General features: G+C 40.3%; 1 protein-coding gene across 20 annotated transcripts in view; it reads right to left on the bottom strand.

Annotated features, from left to right (window-relative positions):
- Positions 1-19,234, bottom strand: part of SEC31A (SEC31 homolog A, COPII component) — a 57,166-nt gene that overhangs the window by 22,524 nt on the left and 15,408 nt on the right. For 17 of the 20 annotated variants that reach the window (XM_075204370.1, XM_075204380.1, XM_075204423.1 and 14 more), the window contains exons 9-18: positions 16,101-16,262; positions 15,728-15,880; positions 11,755-11,988; positions 11,462-11,536; positions 10,916-10,954; positions 8,661-8,738; positions 8,274-8,349; positions 5,716-5,894; positions 4,084-4,210; positions 2,007-2,152 (exon numbers count right to left, since the gene is read on the bottom strand). In XM_075204370.1, coding sequence (XP_075060471.1) covers positions 2,007-2,152; positions 4,084-4,210; positions 5,716-5,894; positions 8,274-8,349; positions 8,661-8,738; positions 10,916-10,954; positions 11,462-11,536; positions 11,755-11,988; positions 15,728-15,880; positions 16,101-16,262 — 1,269 coding nt within the window. The remainder of the gene's footprint in view (positions 1-2,006; positions 2,153-4,083; positions 4,211-5,715; positions 5,895-8,273; positions 8,350-8,660; positions 8,739-10,915; positions 10,955-11,461; positions 11,537-11,754; positions 11,989-15,727; positions 15,881-16,100; positions 16,263-19,234) is intronic. The other 3 variants (XM_075204267.1, XM_075204344.1, XM_075204312.1) reach the window with 3 other exon arrangements.

The raw sequence follows: 19,234 nt of genomic DNA, 5'->3' as shown, positions 1-19,234 counted from the left end.
CCTTAACCAGCAGTTCAAGACAATGCTGTAAAGCCTTGTTAGCCCAGGCAACAGCCACTGTGGGTCTAGACATACTGCCTGTCGCAGTATAAGCTGAGCTAAGAGCCTGATCGCACTTCTTATCAGTGGGGTCCCTAAGTGAAACCTGCTCCTGAGTTGGGATAGCCGAAGAGGAAGACAATCGTGGGACAGGGGTGTCAACTCTAGGAGAGGCCTCCCATCTAATGGAGTCCTCAGCCGGAAGACGGTAAAAAGACTTAAATTTTCCCGGCATCATAAAATGCTTATTTGACCTGTGCCATGCGACAGATACCATCTCCATCATCTGAGGGGATGATGGGAAAGTGGCTGCCTGTGCCTTGGTCTTCTTAAACAAGGAGATCCTTGATGGGGCCATGGGCTCTGGATCAGCAAATCCCAAGGTATGTCTGATACCCAGAATGAGGCTATCAACATTATGGGCAGGAGCAGAAGCTATAGAATTAAGTGAGTCTTCTTCCTGCAGATCAGTATTTAATTCACCCTCCTTCTCTGAAGAATGGTGTGAATTCTGATCGCGTCTCTGTAACACATCAGAGATGACTCTCTTGGCCATGTGGGATACTGTAAGTAGGCGATCTTCTTCCTGAACTGATATGGACTGAAGATGTGTCTGCGCCCGCTAATGATTGTATAGAAGTGTGGGGAACAGAAATCTCTGCCGATCATATCATCACGCGGGTGAGCTCTGCCATGACTGATGTTAGTGACTTAGCCCAGAGCGGTTCTTCCATAGCTGCTGCACCTTGAGCTAGGGTGCGTCGCTCCTGAATCTCGGCTTCGCACGCCATGCAGCGAGATAATTTGGCATTACATTTGGCACATGTATAATGCAGTGGAGACATACCCGAGGATCCCTTATTTTTGGAAGCCCCCTTCTCAGACATATTTAAGATGTATACCAATTAAGTGCAATATAAATAGCAAATATTTTTTTCCTTAAATTTAGATAAGTCTGAGAACCAAAGTCTGACTACAAAACAGAGAGATTCAACAAAGTCTCTATACCAGGCTAATCTCTGAAAATACACCAATCACAAGACACTGAATAGTCCTGATTGTGCATCCAGCCTAATAGGGTATGACAATTGTCTCTAAATATTACAGATAGGATACAACGATACCAGTTGAAGAGAGGCAGAGCAGAGGAGCAGCGTGTAGCCGATGATCTCCGTGTCCAAGCAATCCAAGATGGGCACTTCCGCGCCAGGAGGTAGGGGGGCGTCCTTCTTTCAGCCCTCCCTAAAAATGGCTGCCTCCATGCATCGCCGATGCCTTTGTATGGCAATCGGCGTGCATTGCCCGCACACACATAATAAGCTGCCCAGGTAGCGTGCGGCGCTAACAGTAAACAAATTGGCTAATGCGAAGAGCGATTGTTACTTTGTCCCCCGCTGCTCGTTGTCTGGGGGGACTTGTCGGCTCATCCGTCGCACTGAGAGGGGAGGGTGCTGCAGACTCCCTCCCGCGACTGTAGCTCTGTGCCCGCGATGAAATGATCCTAGAAGGGGCACCTAAAGCTCTGCCTGCTCGTTACTAGGGGATGACTGCCGGCAAAAAGGTACAGGTAAAGGAGACCAGGCTTCTGCTTACCTTCGCAGGGACCCAGAGTGAATAGCGCTGACAAACTATTCACCCTACTGGGTCTTAGGTTCCATGCCCGCGCTGTACCTAAAGGGAAATGAAAATAAAAACGTGTAAAATCTAACACTATTACAGGTATAGACAGGAGCCTATACAAGCGTGACGTATCTCCTAGGCACTTAAACAAAACTGAGGCTACAGGAGAGGAGGGGCATAGTAGGGGAGGAAAAAAGATAAGTCTAAGTGCCTAACTCCTAGTCCACCTACTCGCAGTGTCCCCCAATGGTAGGAAAGAGAAAGTATAATTTCAGTGGATAGACACAAGTATTCAAAGCAGGATAATGATAAAGTCTCTCTGTATAAACAGTGCACAACATACTGACCTGCAGGGAGAGAGGAGTTGCACCATCCTGAGCTTTGGTCCAGCAGGCCACTAATTTTTCCACATTTCCTGCACAGATGTAGCACAGACAGGCTTGTGTCTGGAGAGAAATATCACCCTCACTCTCAAGCCTGGAGCCCAACAGATCTGAAATGACAGCAATGAGGTGTCAAAGATGGCATCTGCAACTAGCTACTCCCAAAAAAAATACTACTTCATGTTTAAGCTTGCTAGCTTTAATTTGTTCCAGTTGCAGAAGTCTATTATCACGTAATGTTCCTGTCTGATTCCTTTGTAGGCCTGTTTCCATGTGTTCAAGGAACAAGTTTATCCCATTTATGTGAAACTACTAGTGTTTTAATACAGACAGACAGAGAGGAAAGAGAGCCTTGCATGTAAGCTTGCAATCTATGGGGCAATGTGAGTTTGATACATGAGTATAAGTTTTTTTTGTAATCCTTGATCACACTATTCACACTAATGCACCCTCACAATTATCCCAATCTCTAATCTGAGCCACACTCGCTCCTCTTGTTTCAACTGTGCCCTCTTCCTTTTAGAATGTAAGCTCTCTAATGAGCCGGGTCCTCCATACCCTTTGTTTTCATGTCTCCATTCATTTTGTCTGCCTTGTCTGTTCTTGTTTTACGTATGTTCTGTTTTATGTATCTCCTTGTCTTCCCTACTGTACGGAGCACTATGGCGCCTTACAAATCTATGATAATAATAAGTGCTATATATTGTATATTGGTCTAGCCAGATTGCAAAGGTAAACAGTGCTTAGTCACTAAGAGCATGCAGCCCACTAAGCCTTAGTGGGCTGCATGGTCCAGTCACACAGCAAAATTGGGCAGTAGGCCAGAGAGCTGTTGTCTTGTGTGAACTGTGTAAAGGGTAAAAATAGGGTACCCTAGGCAGATTAAGAGGGTGGTTGGGGAATTTTATAAGCTTGCCTGAAGAGGTGGGTTTTCAGAGAACGCTTGAAGATTTGAAGACAAGAGGAAATACATATTGCACGATGAAGGGAATTCCACAAAGTGAGTGCAACCCGAAAAAAAGTCTGGTAATTGGAAATAAGGGCAGGTAACGAGTGTGGATCAGAGATGCAAATTTTGTGAAGAACGGAGGTGTCGCGTTGGGAGATATTTTGGGACAAGTGAGGAGATGTATGTTGGTGCAATTTTGTTGATAGCCTTCTATGTAGAAGATTTTTAGATTGGATTCGGTGAAAAACAGGAAACCAGTGAAGAGACTGACCGGCTCACCAGTGGAAGGACGATTTGCAAGGAAAATCAATCTAGCTGCTGCATGCAAAAAAGATTGTAGGGATGAGAGTCTGATTCAAGGAATTACAATAGTCAATGTGGGCATGAATGAATTAAAGTGTTTGCGGTTTCTTGTGTGAGATATGTGTGAATTCTGAAAAATGTTTTTTAGATGTATGTAACATGATTTAGATAGAGTCGATGTCAGGAACAAAGGATAGTTTGACTCAAGGATCACACCTAGGCAGCGAGCTTGCGGGGTGGGATTTATGGTCATATTGTCAAAAGAAATAGAAGTGTCAGGTAGGTAACTTCTGTTGGCGGGTGGAAATATTATTAACTTGGTATTTGAAAGATTGAGTTTGAGTTGGCAAGAGGACATGAAATATGAAATGGCAGAAAGACAGTCAGTAACGCGAGACAACACAGATGGTGAGAGATCAGGAGAGGATAGGTACATTTGTTTATCATAATCATTCGCATAGAGATAAATGTGAAATCAGGCATTTATTTGCCCACTACATAGACCAGAGCTTTGTGAAATAATTCCCTCAAGCTTTCCATTAAAATAACACTGACGTTATCCAAAACAATGCATGGGAATAGCATATGAAAATGTAAATAAAGACTATTTAACCAAGAAAAAAACTTGCTGATAAACAAAAATACAAAACATATGGGTCCTTAAGAAAAACAAAAAAAGTATTCACATGAGTATGTTAAAAATTGATGGAACAGCGATTCTCCTGTAATGTAATCATTATAATGATGATGACCAATTACTGCAAACAAAAAATATACATAAATCCGTACCGCACAGAGAGGCAAATTCTTCAGGCCTTGCATAGGTTAGCACAGCAGCCAAAGCCTCCCTCCAGTTCTTAAGGTCACATGACTGAACAATCTCACTCCAGTTCTTGGTCACTACAGCAGTGATCAGCTAAAACAAATACACGTCTCGTTAGTATAAAATAAATGCTGCTGCGCAAATAAAAGAAAGATGGAGAAGCATAAATTCTGGCAGCAAAGGCATGGAAAGTAAATGTTTGCCGAGTCGGACATGTAGTTGGCAGCTACAAGTTACAGAGACTTAGGCTAACTACACACTGGAGCGTTTCCTTACAATAATCTGGCAAAATCAGCTGACATACGACCATTTGGTCAGAAGTCGGGTTAATGTGTATAGTGACACGATGGTCGAAAGTCATTCCAAAGTGTCGATTGTCAGCTCCTTTGGTTGGTCGTACTGTTTAATATTTTCCGACCAATCACCTAATGATCATGTAGTGTGTATGCACTCATGCTCACGATCTCCATAGAGTTTACAGAGTTGGGCTCTTTTCAGCTGATGCTAGCGATGAATGTCCCATTGAATAAATGTAGAGTTCTGTAGAAGGAATAGTTAATTTGTTTATTCCAAACAGAATGTTTCGTTTCCGAGTCACAGAAGCTAACGAAATTTGTTAGGACATGTGGATAACTATAACAAGATGTTTTAATCAGTGTGACAATAATGAATGAATGAATATTGTGTTGTCATTCTCTGAAGACTAGAGGACCAGATGAAGGACCAGATCAAGAGCACAGATCTGAAGGTAAATCGTGTCAGTGTGTATGTATGAATCACAAGACTGATCGGACCTTCAGTCGTAGGTACAATCGTTTGAGATAACAGTTCAGTCAGAAAATTCTTCAGTGTGTACCTAGCCATAGACAGAATCCTTTCTATTACAAGTTTCATTGGAACAATAAGAGTTAAAGAGCTCCTAAAACTAATCCCCTAGGGGACAATATGTAAATCAACAACACCTACTCAGGATAATAACTTTCTGGACAATGCCATTTACACTGCAAACCTTTAAATCAATGATAGGTAACCTTCACCTTCAAAACGGCCACACATTACCCTTAATCTCAGTAATACGTTAAAATACAATTAATCAAAGAAAGGGACATATATCTGTAATAAAAATCTAAGCATTTTAAACAAGCTAAAACAAAATTTCTGACAATAAAGCTAGAAGGAACTGTTGGCTGCAGGTAAAGGCTTGGAGGGCTGCATGCAGCACATGGATAGCCAGTTGCCCATCACTGCTTTAAATTAATGTTCTCCAAATAACAAAGACATATCTATTAAGCAAACCCATGTTTATACTAGCCTCCAAATGCAGTTTAAACTCTACAAAGCAATTTTGAAACTCAAAACACTTTGCAATAAAAAGCAAAAAATCTCTAAAGAATTGGAACAGCAAGCCCTTTATGCCAAACATGATTAAATAATTGTACCACTTAATTGAAAAAGGTACGGTCTGTGTCCTCTTATAGCCATGAAATCCAAGCACAACTATTATACCACTGCTTAATGTTACTAACTGGAATAATAGTGGCAAAATATTTAATTCTATATTTTGTAGACATTATTATTGTTTTAAAGAACATACATACCCTTGTTATTTTGCTCTGTGTTTTAGCAAAGTACTTTTTCTGAGTCCTAGCCAGTAAATCAGGTCCACCAGCAATGGCCAGAATTATCGCATCTGCCATGCGATTATCATGCAAACAAAGATCAACTGCGCTTTCAAAGTTACCAGTCAGCAGAGCTTGGGTGATAAGTCCGTCTACATCTATAAAAGACATTGAAAATGAACTGCTATAAGGATAAGAAGTAATAAAATAATAAGAACACAAACTGAACTTTCAAGGCAGAGCACCAATAACAGAGGTTTACTTTCCGCTCTCCATCAGTTGAGAACAACTGAACTATAAGGATATTTCCACAAAAGTATTTTGTGAGTTGGATTCCAATTTGAGAAAGCCATCAGGCAAATAGTGATCCACTGATTTATATGGCACGACAGCTATAAAGTCCATATAGACAGTATGCAATGAGAAAATGTCTGCAGTTTTACTGCCATGCCCTCCAGCTGTGCTGTTCAAAAAATAAAATAACAAAACAACTTGTGTGGACGTACCATAGTACTAGTACTTACTATGAATATTGCATGGTTTTAAAATACACCAATATTTTTCCAAAATATCAATAAGCATGTAATAGGACAGTGCTTTTATAGTGAAGCTGTTTACAGAGAACAAGCACGATATATACAGTAGACTAATTCCTAATATGCAATCGACTAAGCATTTGAGAAAAAACACATGATTATCAGTACAAATCTTACACTTCCAGATAAATTAACAGGGTGCTACTAAAGACACAATATACATGTAAATACACAAAAAACATAGTGTATGTTTTGTAGAGATGTTAAAATTATATTGAATTTCATATAAAAGTATATTTTTCACTTTCTTTCTATTGGAGTATACAGGGCTGGTCCAGGCATTAGGCATTTAATTTGAAATTTGCAGACATTCAGAAGCTCCTCCCCTTTAATATCGCTTCCCCAATGGAAACCCAGTTTCAAACAAAGAGCGCTTCTGCACAGTGCTGCTGAGGGCAGCAGGGGCTTATCAAGTTTAAGGTTTATTTATTTATTTTCTTATTCATTCACCAGCAGTGGCTCAAATTACAGAGCACCGCCGAGGATCAGAGCGAATAATGAGGTGCCATCTTTCAAAAAAAATACCACCATTCCTATTCTGAACTCTGCCTCTATAAAGGACAGCACGGATAGGAATGAAGTGATTTTAAAGTCAATATGTGGCAGCGGGGGCTGACTGAGGGTTTACAATCTGGTAGGATGAGGTCTGCATTATTACCCTGGAAGGACTATGCCAGGGAGGCATCTGAATATTTGGGTGAAGCTGCCCTGGATATGAGCCTGGTAAAAATCATGTCAAAATATCAGCCTCAGCGGTCACAGCATGGTGTACACTCTGACAGGGCAGAGATCTGAACTTTTAAAGAGCTTAGTCTCTAGCCGGAAGCCAGTCGCATTTCAGAAGAAGTTGGCTATCTTGTTTGTGGTTGAGATGTGTTTGGAGGAGGTACTATATGTACAACCTCCATATGTGCCTTCCAAAGCACCCTGGGACATGAATTTGGTTCCAACAGCTTTGCAACATTCTCCTTTTAAACAGTTTGAGTCTGTAGACCTAAAATTTATCAAGTGGAAAACAGTATTTCGCCTAACACTATCTTCGGCAACAAACATTTTGAAATAAGGGGCTTTATCAAGCAGATCTCCCTATGTTAGAGCTGTCCTGCATACCAAGCCATTTTTTCAGCCCAAGGTGGTATCAAAATTCCACCAAAATCAGGAAATTATTATTCCAACTCTAGGGTAGGATGGCTCTGCTGAGGAAGAAGAGTCCCTGCACTAATGGGCTGTGGTCAGGGATCTGAAACTGTATTTAGATAGAATGTCAGCAGTGCTCTACAATGCACAAAAGAGTCGTTGCCCAGCAACTAAATAAGCCAATTTCATATGAATTATGGCTGTTATTCAGAACTGACTCTACAAGTTTGGCAAGAGCTTCCTGGGCCGCACAGCATGGAGCCTTGGCAGAGCAGCTGTGTCGGGCAGCCACCTGTTCTTCAGTCCATACATTCAAAGAATTATACAATTTCAATGTGGCTGCATACAAGGAAGCTTGCTTTGGATGGAAAGTCTTGCACAGAGCTATGTCTGAGCATACCCTCTCCTAGCGGCAGCTAAGGAATGTCCCCAGGGTAGCAATGCCCCCCAAAAGGAAGAAATAGAAAAAAGGATTAATTACACTAAGGTGTCAGTGAATATAGTATTTATTTTCATGTAGTATTGTCTATGACTCCTTACATTTTAACTGTACATTTGTAGGGATGTACATTTGTCATAAGTTGAGCAAGACCCATTCAATGAACGATCCTCCTCAGTCCCTCAAAAGTACATGTGTTCAGCAGCCCTCCATTCAATTGAATGAAGTCCTGTCAAACATATTCTAGGATCATAGCATATGCACTGGATATGGAAAAGGACAATCTTTGTGTACACTAGTCACTAAGGCTTTGCCCCTTTAAGACGAAAAGTTCAATTCATGCAACATATTGTCAATAAGTTTACCTCCGCTCACTGATATATTAAATGTTTCACCTGGCGGGATGGCGTCACCATCCTCTCCTTTATCCACATTTAGAGTCTAAGGAAAGATAAGAGAACATGAAGTTGGAATTAATGAAAGTATTGAACAATGGGTTTACTTTAAAAGGCACAGGTAGCATAAGCGTGGGTGGTATTCAAAGCCAAGTAGTTACACAAATTAGCTTTTAATGTATTACTGTAAGCATCTAAAAATAGCATTCAAGTATTCATTAACAATCTAAATGAAATAATTTTAATTGACATTTGTTTGTGGTTAATAAGCCTCTTGCAAGCACAGCTGCAGTGACAATAAAGCTGGAAAAGAGCATGGACACTTCAGGACAGAGCATTAAAGTAGGAAAAAAGTACCTCCCCCAAGACCAGCTCTTCTGTAGGTTCACTCTCTTCCTCATCACCCTCTAGAGTTTGGACACATTCTTTCACGGCCTTTTACGTATTTATATTAAGAAAAAAGTTTGAAAAATGTAAAGATAAGAGAAAAATATAATCAGTTAAGATAGCTATCAGCAGTGCGATGACAAAGTTCATGACGAGTCACATGGTCTTTACAACTTGCAATGCTCTAGCCAGTTAAAACAAAACAAGCTTCTAACAATGTACTTTTCATTATAATGATTAAATAGGCAAAAAGATAAATTAAGTGAACATTGGTGGACAGATAGATATAATTTACTTTAGACACAGACATAAGTGCTAGGTTGAAAGATACAGAATTGTAATATTTTATGTTCAAGTCGTTTTAGAAATGCTTCCGCCATGAACTAATGCTTAATTTATTTTGTACATTATTTTAAACATTGATTTGATTTTTCATGTATAGAAAAAGGAAGCAAAGTGCAGGACAGTATAGAGTGCAGAGTATTGCAGGTGCCTATGTGCATTTCATTATGGGTTAGAAATGAGACAGGAAATAAAAACCCTGTGACAACTTCCCAAATGGCTTTATAACCACCACATACACCCTGGCCTCACTCACCCTCTTGGCGACCACATGTTACTGTTCATGCCAAAAATTATAGTTGCCCTGACAGCTTCCATCCAGAGCATCTGCCACATTTCTTGATAACAGCAGTTATACTGTGCTGAGTGCCTATTAGATATGTTGTGCTATATAAACTAATGTAAGAGAACTTTTTTTATATTATTTTTTTCTGTAAATTTTCACTTTTAGTAACCAATAATGAATCTCCCCATAACACACAAGATCGTAAAAACTAATAACAAACAAAAAATACACTTTTCCCAAAAATAGGGATACCAAATATAATTACTTTTAATTAAGTTCTTATGGCTCTATATGAACAGAAACAGGCATATTATATATTTATACCTAAACACACTAATCCACCTTTATTTATTACTAACTACAGTAGCAATTACTAGCCACTATCCTGGTCAACATGAATTGAACAGTAATGCCTTGTAAAAGAATGCCAGTTCAGCAATCTATTGCCAGACTTCAGGCCAAGTTACCAGGATAAGATCACATAGTGACATCACAGGGATTTCCTTGTAATTACGAGATATTCTGGCGCTCCGAAATTAGCATTTAGTTTTAAATACTGTTAATACAGATCACTGGGCAAGGAACATGCCAATGCTTAAAAGAAGTTAATTATATTTTAATGCATAGAGGATAAACATTTTTTTTTTACACAGTGCAATGGAAAAGTAAACAGCACTAAAACAAAACAAAAAAACTAAACAATAAATAAAATTCTTTAACAAGATATATTTGGCTAAACACAGCCATTCCAACATGTATTTATACGTTTTACCAATTAAAAATAAAAAGGTGTATCCTATGCATCGAAAGCTGATGGAAACAAGAACATATACCACATGGCTTCAAGCCTTCAATCATATATACTCCTCTAGACTTAAAACTTATCACTTTTGGAAGCCACCAAGACTACAGTGCTGTACAACTTGGATTGCATATTTCAATTTATATAGCATGTATAATAAATGCTAAAATAATAATATAATGTGTGCAATAAAACCTTTTATCTTTTGTTTTAAACTGAAAGGTTTAGTACCCTCTTTGTTTTCAGTGATGATTTGCACGATTAGGCCGATTACAATGTTTGTGTATGGTTGGAATCACCAAGAATAAGTTTTTACTTATTCTAACCAAACTGAGTTCCTAATGTTGGACAGATACGGCTTTCTTGTAGGATGCTGGACTTGGTTAAAAGCAGCAAATATAACAAAAATTAGTGCAGCATCTAAAACAATATAAACTGAAACAACAAATTCTAGAAAATACAAGGATAGAAAGAAAATGTGTTATTAATAAACTTTATGAGTTATTTATGGTGGCATAAAGGGAGATAGGAAGAAAGTTGGTGCCATATTGAGGATATTAGGGATGCCATCATTCTGCATGACATTCTCATAAAACAAATTTGTTTTCTGGACACTTTAATCTATTCTAGACGCTCTAACCTAGTTTGGACAGATTTTTAAACATAAAGTAGCATTAATAATAATAATAATTGTACTATGAGTGTTAGAATTCTTTTGAAGAATATATTAGATTTTTCTGTAGAAACAATATAAAAAGTAAAACAACTTATTTTTTGATTTAGCTAAAAACTTACCTTATCTGTTCCATCTGCATGGCTTAAAACTGATGCAATCTGGAGAGGTTAAACAAAAGAATTACTTTTAGAAGGCATTTCCTGATTTTGACTTTGATTTCCTGTGGCTTGAAGTACTTTATATTGGCAAGTAAAAAGGAATTAAATTAACAGATGTTTCTGTACATAATCGTTCTGTGAGGTATTGTTGCCTTATACAACTAGCACACATTATATTTGAATTTTATGACTATAATGAATGCATTCTAAGGACAAACTAGAGTAGCCTGGCATGAAACAATTAAGAAGACCAGAAGCCCAATGATCATGACCTCACCAGGAGACTAGTGAGCAGAAGTGACTACATTAATTGGCCATTCTTACAAAATGGTAACTTTGACCTCCAGCTGAAGCCTGGCAGTAAAGGAAGCCCCAAGTTTTAGCCATGCTTTTTGCTACATCAGATAACAACAACTTACCAACATAATAGGAAAGGATGGAGCTTAACACCAATAATTAAATGTATTTATCACTCAGTCAGCTAATGCTATAAACTCATAAACTTACCTTTGCTCCAAGATCTTCCTTTTTAAATCCCAAGAGCTCCAGATACTTGCCACGGGAATCATCTTCAAAATTTACCTAAGAATGAAAGAAAATATGTAAGAAATCCTAGAATTTTGAAGGTTTTTCGATTTCTTGTACTGCTCTGATATTGGGACATCAACATTTAAAGAAATTGTCCTGGGTAGAGCACCACAAAGCTGTGCTCTCAAACGGAACAAAGGATCCTAAGCAGCACCTGTTTTAGAGGGCCAAATATCACAGATACAGTTGAGGAAAGTAGGCTACAAACTAACCTTTAAGAAGGACCACACATTTTTCTCAAACGCACTCTTGGCATCATCAATTTTCTTCTGGCAGTATTCAAGGAATGCCCCTGTGCTGACCACATCCTGAAGTTTGTTAGAGCGATTCAAGAACTCCTCCTCTGTGACCACCTGACTGATATACACATGGAAGTGTTGGGCTTGTGGATTCTGTTGAGTTGGTTGAGCCTTCTCTGCTTCAAAACTGACCAATTTCCCTCCAAACTGTATGTAGAGACAAAAAAATCTTAGAATTTCTATCATGTACTTAAAAGGGATACTCATCAATGTTGTGTTTAGTTTATACTTAAAATTACTTTAAGGGAGAATTACCGAAACACAGTATTACAGAGCAGTCAGAGCCCTGAAAAATACACCTCGATGTAGCAGTCTCCTGGGCTTAGACTAGGGGGCACCTTAGTATAAATAATTTCCTAGGAGGTAGTACAGCTTTAGTATACATTTGAGTTAATTTATGTATATCAAATAAGAAATATGGAGACTCTCTTGAGGGAGGGGTGGAGAATCTCTTTCCCAATCATTGCACAGGGAATAAGCATTATTTCTGACAACAGGTTAGAGACTGATTGTACGAGTGGATTGCATAAATTCTCATTAACGAAAGAAAGTACTCCAACTAAATTTTATTTTTTAAAATCAACTCCCCTTTCGCCAAAATGACATAAGTGTGGAGTTCTCACGCCGTTTCTGATGAAATAACCACTCTCTCTACATACAATGGTCAGTGCTCAACACCCTGGGAAACTAATAAAGTTGGCTCTGTTCAAATATATCCATGATGCTGAATAGATGGCACGGCATCTGTCCAGCAGACTTGACATACATTTGCACTTATAACTGTATTCAGCAAACGGAACTAATCAATAATAGAACAATCTTTTAAAAGACCAACTGTGTATACTATGTTTTTACTTTTCTACAGCAATTAACTAAATGCCGCACAAATATACCAAGTTTGAATAATGTCTCAGCTGTTCAACATATATTGGAGTAGAACTTTAATTTATAAAAAATTTAGCTTCAATTTACACCAAATAATTACAGTTATCAGAAGGGTTTTGGCAGTAGCTTAGATTAAGACTTTCTGAAATGGCACTAGTCAAATATTCATATCAAAGACTTCAACTATCATATCAACCTAATTTCTTCTTTTTGCTAAAAAATAAACTCAAATTCAATTGGCCACGTTACTGGTAAAAGTAACGCAGCCTGCGCATTATTACCGTTATTACGGAAATAACATAGTAACATAGTTGATGAGGTTGAAAAAAGACACCAGTCCATCAAGTTCAACCTATTTTGGATCTCCTGCACTTATATTTGAAATTAATCCAGAGTAAGCAACCGCCAATCTGTTTCAATTTTGAAAATCCCCCCAGACTCAGTATTGCAATCCAATTTTTACACTATATCCACTACTATCCTTTATTTTAAATTAACGGTCGTATCCCTGGATACACCTTTCCGCTAAAAATTTGTCTAACCCTTTCTTAAACATATCTATTGAATATGCCATCACAACCTTCCCTGGCAATGAATTCCATATCCTGACTGCCCTTACTGTAAAGAACCCCTTCCTTTGCTGGTTGTGAAATTTCCTCTCCTGTAACCTTAGGGGATGACCACGTGTCCTGTGTATGGTCCTTGGAGTAAAAAGTTCCCATGAAAGCTCTCCGTATTGACCCCTAATGTATTTGTACATAGTAATCATATCTCCCCTTAGACACCTCTTTTCTAAAGTAAACATGCCTAAACTGGCTAACCTTTCCTCATAACTTAATGACTCCATACCCTTTATCAATTTTGTCGCCCTTCTCTGAACCCTTTCTAGTTCCAAATTATCTTTTTTATAGAGTGGTGCCCAGAACCGTACTGCATATTCAAGATGAGGTCTTACCAACGATTTATACAGTGGCAAAATTACACTGTCTTCCCTTGCATCTATGCCCCTTTTTATGCATGCCAATACTTTGTTTACCCTTGCAGCTGCTGCTTGACATTGAGCACTATTGCTAAGTCTACTGTCTACGAGCACTCCCAAATCCTTTTCCATTATAGATTCTCCTAAATTAATTCCATTTAATTTATAGATTGCGTTCTTGTTTTTGATCCCTGAATGCATAACCTTACATTTATCTGTGTTAAACCTCATATTCCATTTGGCCGCCCAATCCTCCAGTTTTTTTAAGTCCCTCTGTAGAGAAGCTACATCTTGCTCTGATTTTATTACCTTACAGAGTTTAGTGTCATCTGTAAAAATAGAAACTTTACTCTCTAAACCATCACCAAGGTCATTAATAAATATATTAAAAAGGAGTGGTCCCAGCACGGAACCTTGAGGTACTCCACTTAAGACTTTTCACCAATTAGAAAATGTTCCATTTATCACAACTCTCTGTTCCCTATTCTCTAACCAGTTTTCGATCCAAGTACAAATTTTGATTCCTAGACCCAGTTCCCTTATTTTGTAAACCAACCTCTTGTTTGGCACTGTATCAAAGGCCTTTGCAAAATCTAAGTAGACCACATCTACTGTCCTGCCCTGGTCTAAGTTCCCACTAACTTCCTCGTAGAAACTAATTAGATTAGTTTGACATGACCTATCCCTCACAAATCCATGTTGATTCCCACTAATAATTTTATTGCGTACCAAGTAATCCTGAATACTGTCCCTTAAAATACCTTCCAGTAGTTTCCCCACTATTGATGTCAGGCTTACAGGTCTATAATTCTCTGGTTGTGATCTCGTCCCCTTTTTAAACAACGGCACCACATCTGCTATTCGCCAATCCCTTGGTACTGAGCCTGATGAGATTGAATCTCTGAAAATTAAGAATAGCGGTCTAGCTATTTCCGAGTTTAACTCCATAAGGACGCTTGGGGGTATGCCATCTGGACCTGGAGCTTTATTTATCTTAATATTCTTCAGTCGCCTTTGGACTTCTTCCTCTGACAACCAAGTATTAATTAATGGCATGGTTTCATTTCCATTGTTATGCATTACTCCTGCCATTTGTTCCTCTCTGGTAAATACTGAAGAAAAGAACGGGTTTAATACCTCTGCTTTTTCCTTAGTATCATTTATCAATTCACCCATCTCACTTATTTGGGGTCCTATATTATCTTTTTTAATACTTTTGCCATTTATATACTTAAAAAACTTTTTGGGGTTTGTCTTACTTTCTTTTGCAACGTGCCTTTCATTTTCTAATTTAGCCAATCTAATTTCCTATTTGCATGTTTTATTACATTCCTTGTACCTATGGAAGGACTCCTCTGACCCTTCAGACAAATAATGCGCTTAATTACCGTTATTACGGAAATAATGCGCTTAATTACCGTTATTACGGTAATAATACACTTAATTACCGTTATTATGGTAATAATGCACTTAATTACCGTTATTATGGTAATAATGCACTTAATTACCGTTATTATGGTAATAATGCGCTTAATTAACGTTATTACGGTAGTTTCAACGCTAGGGAGTTGCGAGCAGAAAGCTGGGTTAAAATTACCGTAATAACGGTAATACATTTAAAGCCGTGCTAATTCGGAGGGAATTGAATTTCCGACATAAAATAAGGTATTTTACTATAGATTGTAATAAAGATACACTTAACATCAATTAATAACTTTTTGTAATATGTATGTTGTGTGTCATTTAAACCTTAAAACTATCTGTACATCTAGAAATAGAGAACTATTCTGCATTCTTATACCCAATGTGTATTGGTGGATAGATTTCAAAGAATACTGTGAAGGGTTAGTTTAAGAGATATATACTGCTCCCTCTACTGTAGAGAATGCCATATTGCACCTTTAGAGGTGCATTCAATAAGTGCATACTGCGGTCAGATAACTTGAAGAATAAAAACCAATCAGAGAGCATCATTATATTTTCATACAACAATTTGACATTCCAAAGTTGATCGTTACTTACAGAAAATGAGGCTCCAACTGGCCGACGTAGCCACTTTGGGGGTTTTTTCAAAGGAAGAACCGTACCCTGCTGTGTGGGCTGTTGAGGAAGCTGCAAAGGAGGAAGTGGTTGTCCTGTACCAAATGGGTCCATGTTCCCAAAAGATGAAGAAAGCTGCATAGCAAATAATCCATGAAAATGAAAAACAAATCAAATGTACAGATATTTATGATTTAAAACATTATATTGCTATGAATACTGCAACATCGGCATATAAGTTACTATTGTGTAAAATAAAGATTTGAATGAAAGTCTTATATTTTTTAAAATAGAAATATAGGATTTCTCATCTGTGTCCCTTGCTAGATAAAAGTATGAAATGCGTGTCCTTTACCTTATCTGCCTGCTTCTGGCTCAGATTGTCATTGCTTCCTCCCATGATGGAATAAATACTAATTCGTCCATCAAAAGAAGCAGTGGAGAGAACAGCTGGATTCCGGGGACACCACTGGATGTCAAAGCACCACTGAGTGTTTGTTGGCAGCTCATATAAAACCTAACAAAGGCAATCAAACAAATATATAATTAGTCAATGAACAGCCTAACCTTAGAAACAAACATATTACTAGAGAGTAGGAGAGTAAAAGCTCCATGTCGCCGCTTACGGTCTAAATCTCAAGAGGTAAAAATGTAATGAATATTTCCACGTCCACAGGACACTTAGTTACTGTGCAGAAAATGTTGTTAATAGGTGCATTTGAGAATTTAGGACTATAAATTGAACCATTAGATAACAACCAAAAGGCCTGAAATTATTAGCAAATTAATATGATGAATAGTAAAATGCTTGGAAAATAGGAGTACATGCAAACAACCTTTTAGAAGCCCAGCCGAAAAAAACATTGTTACATACATTGATGCAGTTTAAGGCACTTTAAACTCAAAACAAACATGAGTGTTTGGCCAGCTATCATTTACCTGCCCTCTGTAATTTTTACAATCCTGCCCATGCCTGCAGTAAAGTCATACCAAACCCAATGACATTAGACCCGCTAGCAAAAAGATTGACAGATGGGTTTTAGAAGGTAAGGATATTGCAGGCCAGAGGCAAAACCCAGTGACTCTGTGGCAAGCAGACTCCTAAGCACTATGAACTGGCATCAACTGGCATCCATTCACGACCTATTCATCTCCAACTCTCTAAATCTTCTTGCCATCACTGAAACCTGGCTCACTTCTTCCGATACTGCCTCACCTGCCGCCCTTTCCTACGGGGGCCTCTCCTTCACCCACTCCACCAGACCGGATGAGCGTCCAGGAGGTAGTGTGGGCCTCCTCCTTTCCCCTAACTGCACTTTTCGGGTCATTCCTACTTTACCTTCCCTCTCCTTCCCTTCCTTTGAAGTACACTCCATCCGGCTCTTCTCCCCCATCCACCTCCATGTCTCTGTCATCTACCGGCCCCCTGGCCCCACCTCCCTTTTCCTTGACAACTTCGCTGCATGGCTCCCCCACTACCTTTCCTCCGACCTTCCCTCCATCATACTTGGTGACTTTAATATTCCTATTGACAAATGTTCTGACCCCGCCACCATCAAATTTCTCGCCCTCTCCTCCTCCCTAGGCCTCACTCAGTGGACCTCTTCCCCCACCCACTGTCTTGGTCACTCCCTCGACCTTGTCTTCTCTCATCTCTGTGATCTCTCTGACTTCTCCAACTCTCCCTTCCCACTCTCTGACCACCATCTCCTCTCCTTCACTCTGTCCTCCTCACCTGCTCCTGCCTCACCCAAGGCGACCCTCACCAGGCGCAACCTTGACGCTATTGACCCTACCTCTTTCTCCTCCTCTCTTGAAACTCTCCTATCACCCCTTACCTCCCTGGTCTGTCCTGACCAGGCATCCTCTCTCTACAATCTCTCCCTCACTACTGCCCTGGACGCTGTCGCCCCGGCCTCTACCGTCAGCAGACGCCACATCCTTCCCCAGCCCTGGCACTCAAAACTCACCCGCTTCCTTCAAAAGTGCTCTCGCACTGCTGAACGCCTCTGGAGGAAATCTCGTTCCCTGGCCGACTTCCTTCACTTTAAATTCATCCTCTCTTCTTTCTGTTCCGCCCTCTCCCTTGCCAAACAATCCTTCTTTAAGTCCCTCATTTCTTCTCAGTCCTCCAATCCCCGCCGCCTCTTTGCCACCTTCAGCTCCCTACTCTCCCCCCCACCCCCTTCTGTCCCGTCTTCCCTCTCCGCTTCTGACTTTGCCACCTTTTTCTCTTCCAAAATTGAGGCCATCAGACTGAATATCTGCTCTTCCCCTTCTCCCGCCTCCCTCTTTGCTTCACCTCCCATTAACACCCAACTCTGGTGCTCCTTCTGCCCTACAACAGGTGAAGAAGTTCACTCTCTCATTCAGTCCTCTCCACCCTCTACCTGCCCTCTCGATCCCATCCCCTCTCACCTCCTTCGCTCTCTTTCTCCCACTGCCTGCTCCTACCTCGCACACCTTTTCAACCTATCACTCTCCTCTGGGGTAGTACCCCTCTCATTTAAACACGCTCTCATCTCTCCTATCCCCAAGAAACCCAATCTCGACCCCACATCTCTTGCCAATTATCGCCCTATCTCTCTTCTCCCCTATGCCTCTAAATTACTTGAGCGGATTGTCTGTAGTCGCCTAACCAGGCACCTCTCGGACAATTCCCTCCTTGACCCTCTCCAATCTGGCTACCGCCCCCTCCACTCTACCGAAACGGCCCTGGCCAAGGTTACTAATGATCTCCTATCGGCCAAATCCAAGGGTCACTTTTCCCTACTCATCCTCCTTGACCTCTCCGCAGCCTTCGACACCGTGGACCACCCCCTCCTGCTGCAAACTCTTCTCTCTCTCGGCCTCTCTGTTTCTGTCCACGCCTGGTTCACCTCTTACCTCGCTAACCGCTCCTTCTCTGTATCCACGTCTGGTTCTTCCTCCTCCCCCTACCCTCTCGCAGTAGGAGTCCCGCAGGGCTCCGTTCTTGGCCCTCTACTCTTTTCCCTCTATACTTCCTCCCTTGGTGCTCTCATCTCCTCCTTTGGCCTTCAGTATCACCTTTATGCTGACGACATTCAACTCTACATCTCTTCACCTGATCTTTCCCCCACCCTCCTCGCTCAGGTATCTGACTGCCTCTCCGCCATCTCCTCCTGGATGTCGGAGTGCTTTCTCAAAATCAACATTTCCAAAACTGAACTCATTGTCTTTCCTCCTCCCAACCACCCATCCCACCATGACCTCTCCATTGTCGTTAACAACACTACCATCTCCTCTGTCACCCAACTCCGCTGCTTGGGTGTCACCCTTGACTCCTCTCTCTCTTTTGCCCCCCACATTCATTCCCTTGCCCAAGCCTGTCGCGTCCAACTACGCAACATCGCCCGCATCCGTCCCTTTCTCTCTCAGGAGGCCACCAAAACTATCATACACGCACTCATCATCTCCCGCCTGGATTACTGCAACCTCCTTCTCACCGGCCTCCCCCACTCTCGTCTC

The sequence above is a fragment of the Mixophyes fleayi genome, chromosome 1, assembly GCF_038048845.1.
Source record: "Mixophyes fleayi isolate aMixFle1 chromosome 1, aMixFle1.hap1, whole genome shotgun sequence".
NCBI lineage: Eukaryota > Metazoa > Chordata > Amphibia > Anura > Limnodynastidae > Mixophyes > Mixophyes fleayi.
The sequence above is the reverse complement of the archived record's forward strand: the minus strand, read 5'-3'. Positions and strand labels throughout refer to the sequence as shown.